An 11,294-nucleotide genomic window follows, 5' to 3' on the forward strand; every position below is an offset into this window, starting at 1 on the left:
ATTTACCAAATTACATTTAGGAGAACCTGGAATTATTCACCAAATTATTTAAAAGTACTAGAAAACCCATAAAATAAAACTTATTAAAAAGGTATTTTACTCCAAAAAATCGGCTGAAAGTTAAGTATCTTACTATACCAAGAACAGATTTCTATGTTTTCTATATGTTTGTTTCTGCTTAAGAAAGTGTGATACAGAAGTGTGTGTGTGTGTGTGTGTGTGTGTGTGTGTGTGTGTGTGTGTGTGTGTGTGTGTGTGTGTGTGTGTGTGTGTTCTTGTTGTGCACTGAGGAAAGTTTCAGTTTAGGTGGATTTCCTTTCAAGAGCAGGGTCATTAACATGTGAAGGTGAGGTTAATATGCATATTTACAGGGTGAGAGAGTGGGGGATGTCAGCGAGAGAGGTGGAGGAAACAAAGAAAGAAAGAAGGCCTGTGAGGTTTTATATGAGCAAAGAATTGAATCTACTGAACCACAGATGGTTAAAAGTACTTTGATCTTTAATTCTTTAATGCCTCAATGTCAGCTTCCCAAAAACCGCTGAAAAATCATTATATACTAATATTTTCTCCACTTTAAATAAATTTTAAACCTTTAAAATCAGTTATTAAGTCACCTTAGTAATATTGTCTTAGACATTAACCCCTAAACTAAAAAGCTTTTATCTATATGTTATGTTTTTATCAAGTTAAACTGAAGAATCTTTATGTGCACCTGTCTTTATGTCCTGGTGACCATCCAAATAAAGTCAATTAAAAAAAAAACATTTGCAACACCTGAAAACCTTCAAAAAGTTTTCATTTAGTTACTTCCTCTCATATTATTTTAGCCATAAACGTTCCTTTTGTTCAAATATAAGGTGAGGTTTTATTTGAACAATTACAGGAGCTTGCTACTCTGCAGATTTCTTTTTTTAGGAGATAAATTTTATGTTTGTGGTAATTTAACCTTTCTTTTTCCAGTATTCTTTTCATTTTTTTTAAGTCACCACCAGTATAAAAACCACTGGGCTCATTTTATACCCAGTGTAGAACAGATGAGAGATTCTGGCTCTCCAAAATTTCCTTTCTTTGTGCAGCATGTGAAGCATTTTACAAAACCCATTTCCACATGAAGTAGCTTTGAGTGAATTGCTGTACTTTTCTTGACATACGTGGGTAAGAACCATCTAATTCTTCTTCTTCCATCCAAAGCTCAGCAAACAAAACCAATTACCTGATAACTAAATTAGGAAACACGTTATTTTTCTGGGCCACCAGAACAGCTTTCAGCCAGTTCCCAGTATTGTTGATTCCACCTTCACCTCCACCCAGACTGCCGTGAGGGGGCGTGGCTTCCGGAGCCCCTCCCCCCTTGCAGGAGAATCACCTGGACAGAAGATAAGTTTTAGAGACACAAAACTGCGAGGGAGAGACTCAGGCCGGAGGAGGATTCACTAGATTCTTATACGGCGTTTTCGCTTTTATGAAGTCTTTAAAGCGGAGTTTTTAAAATATCTTTTGGAGTAGCACCTGCTCAGGTTCTCAACGTCTGAGTTGGTTTTATGTCTATGGATACTTTTCTCTGACTTCTGGAGCTACAAACGTAAACTTCAGGGAATTTTTTTTACCTTCGGCTATTCGCGGTTTTATTGTACTTTCTCCTCCACTGTGAGTTGAAGAACGGCCAAGAAATCAAGAAGGTGGTTTGGAGTTTTTACTATTTAAATTTTTTTTTCACCACTTCGCTAAAATGAATTGGAAGGAGATGCTCAAGTAAGTCCAAATGACTCTCTGTGAAAATAGCTCTGTTTTTTGTTTTGTTTTTTTAAATACTTGTTTTAAATACTTGTTTTAAACCAAATGTATCTGTTTCCAGGTTTGTGCTCTGCGCCTTCATGTGTGTCCAGTCTGCTGCTGCTGTGTCTGCTTCAGGTCTGATCATCACACTCAACATACGGTCATCTACGGAAGCGTAGAGCTGCCACCCAGGCAAAAGAAAAATACAAGTGTATCACGTTATAACGTGAAAGGTTTATTGTTCTAACAAGATACTTTTCCTGTTTGTACAATATACTATCACGTTATTACAATATACATAATTATCACGTTCGTACAATATAATATTTATATTGTACGAACGTGATAATTATGTATGTTGTAATAATAACGTGATATTATGTTGTTCAAACGTGAAAAGTATATTGTACAAACAGGAAAAGTATCTTGTTAGAACAATAAACCTTTCACGTTATAACGTGATACACTTGTATTTTTCTTTTGCCTGGGCGGCAGCTCTACGCTTCCGTAGTCATCTGTGCTTGTTTGTCTGTTTTTTGTTTCTAAAAAGAACAAAATGTGACAATTAATTGGAAAATTCCCCAATTACAAACTGTTGCTAAATTCTGACCCCTGCAGTGCGGGAATCTGGTGGCTCTATGATGCAGTAGGGGTCATGTTGTTGCCGTGCTTTGGAGTCACTTGTCTAGTTCCGGTCTCTGGGACTCTGGGCCGAGTTCCATTTATGATTTAGGGCCAACAAAAAACTTTTTTTTTCTTTTAAGTTGGTGTAAGATATAATTGGTCACCACCACAGGTCCCTTCTCCCTTAAACTGCCTATACTGATTGCTGAGTCTAGAATAGAATATAAGAGAAAAAAATGGAATAGAGTGGAATAGCCCTGTGGAATGCACACACAGATGTAGACAGAAGGGGGAGACGAACCCCAAAAACCAACGAAGGAAAGAATTCAGCAGTTTACCTAAAACAGTTTACCTGGAATAGCCCTCCAAATAGATTTTTGGACTGATTGTGTAAACCAACACCACCACCATCAGATCACCAAATTAGAAAATTGAGAAGAATGGTGTTTCCTAATGTCAGTAGACTGCAGAGCTGTAGCGCTTTACTCGGACATGTATTTAACTTTTTTCTTCCATTAATTTGTCATCAGTTCCTATATGGCCGCATGATTCAGAATATTAATTCATGTGATACAAATATGAGCTCCCGGTGATCAAAAATGTTTGGGGGGAGGGTTTTATTTGTGCAGCTTGTTAAGCCATGCCTTACTAACATCACAAGTTGTACCACCTCATAAAGCAGCTCAAACTGTGTATTGTGTTGTCAGTGAACAGTGGCAGTATTTGAACAGCATGTTTGAATGTTGTTACAATTGATTTTAATCGGCTGGGGTTGTAGCTGCTAGAGCACAGAACACCCACAGTGACTTTTAATGTTTCATGTAAACAGTAGCTCTTAGAGCACAATCAGCATTAAAATGTTGAACTCAAATGAAAGCGTGTATTTTACTGCCCTGTGCACGAAATCATCACTTTAACAGTTTTCTGCAGCATGAATCTGTTTTATTGGCAACAGTGTTGAGTTTTACTGTTGTGTTTTCTATAATAGCATTTTTTTAATTGGAGTAGACGGCACTCGTGGGGATCATTTTATACAGAAGAACTGCATGATGTGTAAAATTCCTCTTTTTATTTGAATGTGCCCAAAGCGGAGAGCCCAGTTTAAAAGAGAAAGTTGATAATCACTGTCGTGGTACCCTTTATCTCTGACTGGGGTTTTAGGTTTTGTTGAGTCAGCTAACACAAAGAAGCCTGGTTGTAGTGAACTTTGCTGCAGAACCTTCTGGTCTGCTTGTCAGGAGGGTTGATGCTTGTTTTCACTTCAGTTTGTAACGTTATGTTGATGTTAGTGGGACTTCAGTCAGACCAATACCCCACAATCTCCTTTGATTTGATTTTATGGGTCAGTTTCTTTGGCTCACATGTGCCTTTGCTCTGTGTGACATGTAAAATTTAAAATTTGTTGTGTTTCTCTTTTGCAGGTTGCAAAGGAGACAAATGCAGTACTCAAGGCACCTTCCCTACAATGCCCACTCTTCCTTCCTCCTCTCTTACCTCTTCTCCTTCACTTCCAGTAACTTCATCTCTCTCCTCCTCCATTTCCTCTCCTCCTTCAAGCTCTGCTTCCTCCTCTTCTTCTTCTTTGGCGAAATCCTTACAGACCTCCCAGGACTTCCTGGGTCAGTTTACCCAGGTGAGGTCACCAAACAACGGGGACCGTAAACACCGTGACGCTAGCGCCGTACTGCCCTTCATCGGCCTGACCAGCAGTAAGTTCACACTTCGGTAATGCACACACAGATGTAGACAGAAGGGGGAGACGAACCCCAAAAACCAATGAAGGAAAGAATTCAGCAGTTTACCTAAAACAGTTTACCTGATGCTGTTCCGTAATTTTCCCTAGGATTTCTTTTTTGTAATGCATTTAAGATATATTTCCAGTTGCTCAGAAAGTTTTGTTGTCTTATGCTGTCATATACCTTCAAATAAAACATCATATGAAAAACTGTGAAAACAAAACTGCTAATTGGCAACATCATCTATTCAGATTAAATAAAGTCTTTGATTAAAGGGCCAATTGTTTAAAATAAAAACAGTATATTCTCTCTTCTGATTTAAGTGAGAGCTTTTAAAATAAAATTAATTTTCATTGTTAGCCATCCAAATAGATACTAAAACAAACCCCTTAATTAAAAAGCATGGTTGTGTGGGCTGTTGTTGGTTCACTTCTAGTGTTTTTCTGCCATTTTCGGAGGTTTGTTCAGACTCTGTGTTTGCTGATGTGAAGCAGAGGATCACAGGAATGTGCTGCCAGCTGGAGACTCTGGTTTATCTCACAGATACCGATACAGTAAAAAAAAGAAATGCTTGACCTGAGGCCTGAGGGCACAGCAGTGGCCCCCTGAACAACAAATTAAAACACAAAATAAGTCTTACTATACTAAAAATAAATCTTACAAAATTTAAAATCAGAAAGTCTAAGTTCATCTGTTAAAGGAAAACTCCATGAAAGACAATCAGAAAAACGAAGACACAAGAAAGTTTTATATATTGAGTATAATTAATGATACTGGACTGAATACCTGTAATGGAGCTTACAGGTCATATAGACAGATTTACCTGGACAAATATGAAATGCATACATAAGGTTTGGTGTTCATATGAAAAAGGCATATCCCTAATGGCTCTGCAGACACAAGCTCCATGTTCTAAATCTAATTCTTATAAAATATTGAAGAAAATAGTATAGATCCCCAATGTGCCCAGCTCTTGTACAGTTATGTAGAGTTGCTTACTTCAACATATTTGCTGGCAGAAACGTTAAAATAATCATTCTATAAGATACTTTAGATTAAGACTATATTCACACTTATAATTGCAAGCACTCATTTAATCACACTTTTGTTGCTTTTGTTGTTCCTTTCTCACTTAAAATGATCAATATTTCTGAAAAGCTCATGTAAGAGATGATCAGCTCTGTAAAGACCTCCATTACTAATTACAGGACTGTTAATTCTTCCGTATAGTTGCTACAGAATTAGCAGAGAAACACAGTTTTGAGATGGGACACATTCCTGCCTTCATACATGGAAAGCATAAAGGTGGTAAGAGCAGTAGCAGGGTGCCCTTAGATGTTAGAGATAACAGCAGACTGCCAGGATATTGGTAAGATCAGAAACAGAGGAGCTGGCGTGGAGGTGGTCTGCAAAGTGACTTACAGATACAGGAGGAATTGGATGCAGGTTAGATTTTAAATGACCTGGATGGATTTGTTGTTGGTTCCCATTTAAATATCTGTTTTTGTTGGGTTTTTTGAGGTGCTGAACAGAGTCGAAGCTGCTGTAAGAATGGAGGAACCTGCATCTTGGGCAGCTTCTGTGCCTGCCCTCCATATTTCACCGGGAGAACCTGCGAGTATGACCAACGAATCAGGTAAACCCGAATACAAAAATATTAGATGTGTGCTCCTGTATAATGCTCTACTTACTCTAAAATAAAAAAATAATATTGACTATACTGGTTGAGCCAACTTGGTCTAATCTAACTTAGACTTTGAGAATATGTCTTCAATGTCTCTGACTGTTTTATGACCAGAAATTATCACCAATATGGTTCTTATGTCACTGGTTTAAAAAATCTTAAATATCTTAAAGAATCAAGTGCTTGGGAGTGGTTTTAATTTCGGTCATCTGTGTGCAGGACCTGTGGTTTGATTCCTCACGGCGAGTGGGTTCAAAAGGGCTGCTCCTACTGCCGCTGTGGTTATGGCACGCTGCACTGCTTCGCCAACGTCTTCCATAAAGACTGTGGTAAGATCCAATGAGGACTAAATAGAGACTTGCTGCAGTTCAGACCAGGTTTAGCTTTTTTTCAGAATCTAGAGGGCCCGCGTGTCTTGACTGTATTTGTATATTTCCATGTGGTTCATTCAGTCCTTTAGATGTATGATCAGGTAAGCGAGGGCTATCTTTGTTTCTGTGTGGATGAGCTGTTGATGGCCATCAGGCAGTTTGAAAACTGTCGTTCACACTTTTTCAGACTTACAACAAAAACAATTCCCTTCAAGTGTAAGTGTCGTATTCAAACTCGCACCCCACCCACTCATTTACAACTCAAGGCAATGCATTCGTCAGCACAAACAATGACAACGTGTAAGCACTTTTAAGATAAAGCTTATCCAACATTTGTTTTGAGGTATGAGTAGCTGCAGCTTTTTGGGTAATTATTTTATTTATCATGAGCTCCATTATTTCAAAATTCCTTAGCCAACTTTCTAAATAGCCTAAAGCCAACACTTTGGATAAATTGGCCTATCATTGCTGAACATACAGACATCCTAAATCTTCTAATCTTAAGAATTGTGCAGTTTTCCAGCTCTTTTTGCTGATAGCGCCTCATGCCTTTTCTGCAAGTATCTGCTTTTTTTTCCCCTCCCAAAATGTTTTTAGTATTAAAAGCAGAAAATATATTTGTTTTTTCTTTAGCCCGTCAGTAGTACAATCCACTCTTCATCTTTTTTTCTAACACAAGAAATAACAAAGGAGACACCACCGTGCAGTACAAAGCCAGGTTTGGGTGAAAAGTAAAGTGACCATGCTTTGTGTAAGATGAGCCCTCTTGAGAGAAAATGTGTTTTTTCTGCAATAAACAGGGCCTTAAAAAAATAACCAACTACAGAACATAAAATAAGGCCATAAAACAGTTAGTGAAAAGGCTTTTGAGACACAGAATGATAACAAATCATAACTTTAATTCTACTCAAAATGACAGTTTTCCTGTTTCTGTTTTCCAGATGATTCTGATGAGGTGCGCTGGTATCGTTCATCGGCTGTCAGGATGATTCCCACTGGCTGCTTCTTCTTCTATCTGATCCTGCTTTCTCCTTTGTATTTCTTCATCTGATGCCTTGAAACACCTGGATTTATGTGAAACTGTGTCTTAGCCTCAGCAGGATATTTTTGAAAGCTTGAAATCAGAAGTGAGTCCTTAACAGGAACAGATTTTCTGAAATCTATCATTTTGCATCCAGAAGGAAGAGACACACTTTGAACTTTAGCTGGACTGGACTGTGTCCTGATTTATGGGGACTCTTTTTTTTTTTTTTTTGATGCTGTGGTTTATAGGGATCCACAGGCCACCCTGTCCCCTAACCAGATCTATTTATACCCCCTTCTTGTGTGAGCACTAAAAGCTCAGTAGACTTAACCTTTCTCTTTCAATGTGAGCATTTTGAAGGATTCGCTGAACTCCCAAGTTAACGCGATTCAACCCAAAAGACCCAACATACAGCCAACATAATTCTCCCAATTAAAATGTTCAATATATCATTCAGAACTTCTTCTCGTTCAGACAAACCGTGTACCCCCATTTCTTTGTTTCTATACCCATATATGTGTCAGATGTCTTGAAGAAGAAATGAAATATGTGAAGGAAGCTGTACATAAGATTTTTATGAAAAATATAATTTTTTCTTTGGTAATTTTAGGATCTCTTACTAAACACTAGATTTTTTTCTCTTTGTAAAAGATGATACAGAGTTTCTGTTTTTTACACTTGGCGTCTTCTGTCTTTTTGCACAAACTCAGCCAGTGTGACATTTTGTCCTTAAATATAAACATGTACGCACTGTGTTTATTAAAGATTTACAGTACTGTGCCACTGATGGTGTCTGTATGGTGAGAAAATTGCTTTGTCTTCATTTAAACTATAACACTCAGTTTACCAAATTTATATGATTGCATTGCAGCTCTTCCTTTCGTTCCATCTCTGTGACTCTATTATCTGTAGGTATTTTCAGAAGGAGCTGTTGTCTCCCTGCCTGTTATCTCCAGAGTTTATTGATGAGGTTAGGATTGATTATCTGCTGCTCTCTTATCTTAAACAAACACATCAGCTGTTGTTCTGTAGTCTGTCGCCCTGCCAGCTGCTACAGATCACAGCTATAATTAACAGGCAGAGTAAAAAATAATTTATATCAAAGTTAAACAATCATTACAGTATCTGTCTGCCTTGGAAGCTATAAAAATAAACTCTTCATTTAAAAAAAAAAAAAAGGTCTCATTGAACAAGACTGTCCTCCCTTGGAAAAAAAAAACAATGTTGTGTTGTTTGTGCAAACTCTTATTGCAACACATAGCTGTTGTTTGTTTCTTTGTTTTTTTTTAAAAAAAAAGATAAGTGACCTTTAGAGGTTGTGTGAAAAGGGGCTGCTGGTGATGTGGTGTCCAGGAGGCACAATGAAGCACCCTGGTGAATTCAGCTTAGTGCTTTAGTGTTGTAAACCTACCCAAAACAAATCCCAACAGCAAGTTAAAGGGGAACTTGAAAATCAGGTGTTTGTGCAACCAGCAACATGTCTACCTTGTAATAACAACTTTCTCTGTAACCCTGGGAGGTCTTAGTTATCAGTTAGATAAGGAGTAACCCCTAGATAAATATGTGCTAAAGGAGTATTTTAAAAAACATGTTTGTATTGTTCTCTGACTGACAGCTTAGGCTTATTCTTGGTTACTTAAACATTCCAGGGATACAGTGGGAATATTTCCAAATTTAATTTCAGAAACAGTTTCATGGAGAGTAAACATAAAAGAGCCGGGCGGACAACCTTGGAGGTGTGTACACACACACACACACACACACACACACACACACACACAAAAACACACACACACAATAAAAATATATATATATATATATATATATATATATATATATATATATCATATGTATTACTGATATATCACTATGAAACATTGTCTATTTAATACAATGTTAAACTGGTGGACATGGACAGCTGGAGACGTGTTACACTCTTTTGACATGTGAAGTCTGCAGCCTGGGGAGCACGTGTAGCTGTTGCATTACAGTGTTAAGTCCGTGCAGTATCAGAAAACAAGCCGGCATGTGGACATCTACGTGGATTCTTGCAATAACTGTTTGATGATGAAAATTACATCACTGGGATCTGAGCGGACCCACGGATGCAGAAAGTATAATGCCTGCTTTAGATAAATGTCAGTCTGAAGTTTGTTGCCACCAAAGGGCTGTGACTGCTGTGATAAAAGGAGACCTATTCACATAATGTGCTCCATTTTTTAGTTTCTTCATTAGTGATTTTATATTCTTGGTTTGTACTACATTAGATTTATGGTTTAAAACAATTTCTGTCTTAAACTGTCTGTGGTGTAGCTTCTTAAATCATGTCTTGTCTCCCACAAGCCATTTTTAAGACAACTTTCTTTTGATTGGCTGCTTCTAAAGAAATGTAATAAGGGAGGGGCTTCTGTGCTCACAGCAGATGATATCTGCACTCACTGACATCATGCAGTACAAAGAGTAGAAAGAACTGTGTGAAATTGAGCTTTGGGAGCAGAGTTTTATCAACAAGGTTTACTGAAAAAAGCTGCATTGGTGATAAGAGAATCCAACATTTTTTTTTTATTTTACAAAGTGATTCAGGCAAAATTTCTCTCCTAGTCTGATTAAATCTTGCAGTTATAGTTCTGTTGGACAGACCAGAGTTAATGGGTTCTGTGGGTGTTTTGGGGCGAGGGGGCAGGGGGCACCCCTTCTTACTAGCATTCATTGAGCCACAGTAAACAACTACACTGTAACATAATTATGCAGATGACAATATCACCATCCTAATTCACCAGGTGACAACTGCTCCATAGATTATCTCCGCAAGGGACAAATAAAAGGGATGTGCCTGAAACACCTCTGCTAGATGCAGATAAAACCAATGATTTAGCTGAAAAAGAAGAAAAATGGTGAGCGTTAACACTTACCTGGACTGTGCTCTCTGAAAATCTGAGACCTGTCAGAGATCATGATGTAATCCTGAAATCAGAGATAAATTGGTTACAAAGTCTGTCATCTGAAAAAGAAAGCGAATCAAAAGATATATGCCCATGCAGAAATGAGAGAAGCTTTTCCTATCCAAAAGCATCAATAGTCTGGTCTCCTAGACAGCAGAGTCACAACAAAGAACAAAGAAAAATGAACATATAACAGAATTTCTTAGGTCTCTGCACTGCTTCAAATGTGTCAGAGCAGAGATTGAAATCCTGCTTCTTGTCTATAAATCTTCCAAGCAGTGGCTCGGGTCTTCTGAGGCACTGCTTGGTAAATGAGAAAACTTAAAGAGCTACAGTTTGAGCTGGATTCCCGGGCAATTCAAGGTGAACCTCTCCTCTTTATAGTATAAAATGATGCTGTTTTGGCCAAACTGCTGGGGTGTGCCAATTAGGCACAGGGTCTCCATGGTGCATGGGGTTTAATGAAAGCGACGTTTGTCTGTCACATCCTTCTTTAATGTCTGCTCAGTTGATAATCATGAGATGTCTGACGCCACTGCCCCTCAAGCCTCTTAATGCAGACTTCGTATGCCTCAACTGTTCTCTCTTAAGGCCTTCTGTATGAGAGCATACAGAAGCTGACAAAAGAGAACTGTGTGTCAAACTGTGCTGAGAACGCGTTGCCTCTGCTCACTTCTCTTTCATGTTTCATGCAGCTCATTTGCAACTTTTGCATGTTGTAAACTTTGTCCCCTTGATCATGTGGTTCGTTACTGTTCCCTCTCTCCTGTGCATCTTTGCTGATATCTCTGGCTCTGGTTCTTGTTTTGCAGGGACTGACCTCACCACCGTGCACAATGTTTATTGTTTCTAATTCTCACTGCTCGTCTTTCCTCCTTTCACTCTCCTTTTACCACAGCCACTCGAGGCCATCAGATGTCCTCCCTCAGCCTGTTTCTCTTAAAGGTTTCTCACTCTTAAAAGGAGTTTTTTCCTCCTATCGTTGCCACGGGATTACAAACATTCAGTTTGTAATCCAGTTAAAATCTCAACCGAACTATGTAAAGCTCTGTGAGATTAGTTATTTTCATTATTTGAAAACTCCACTGACTTTAAAATCTGCTTAGTTTATTTCCTCGACTGCAAGCCTGTCTATAG

General features: G+C 38.3%; 1 protein-coding gene across 1 annotated transcript; it reads left to right on the forward strand.

Moving 5' to 3' along the window:
- The first annotated feature begins 277 nt into the window (after positions 1–277).
- On the forward strand, positions 278–7,990 carry tdgf1 (teratocarcinoma-derived growth factor 1). Its single transcript, XM_005945913.2, has 6 exons — positions 278–1,752; positions 1,856–1,911; positions 3,822–4,109; positions 5,658–5,772; positions 6,040–6,149; positions 7,133–7,990. Exons 1-6 carry the CDS (start codon positions 1,730–1,732, stop codon positions 7,240–7,242), a joined length of 702 nt encoding a protein of 233 aa, XP_005945975.1. The 5' UTR covers positions 278–1,729; the 3' UTR covers positions 7,243–7,990.
- Positions 7,991–11,294: the final 3,304 nt, after the last annotated feature.

The sequence above is a fragment of the Haplochromis burtoni genome, unplaced genomic scaffold, assembly GCF_018398535.1.
Source record: "Haplochromis burtoni strain Fernald_Lab_line unplaced genomic scaffold, NCSU_Asbu1 Contig_449, whole genome shotgun sequence".
Lineage (NCBI taxonomy): Eukaryota > Metazoa > Chordata > Actinopteri > Cichliformes > Cichlidae > Haplochromis > Haplochromis burtoni.

Coding starts and splice junctions, on each gene's coding strand:
- tdgf1 (XM_005945913.2), top strand. CDS start 1,730: ATGAATTGGAAGGAGATGCTCAA. Junction 1,912..3,821: donor TGCTGCTGTGTCTGCTTCAG/GTCTGATCATCA, acceptor TCTCTTTTGCAG/GTTGCAAAGGAGACAAATGC. Junction 5,773..6,039: donor GAGTATGACCAACGAATCAG/GTAAACCCGAAT, acceptor ATCTGTGTGCAG/GACCTGTGGTTTGATTCCTC.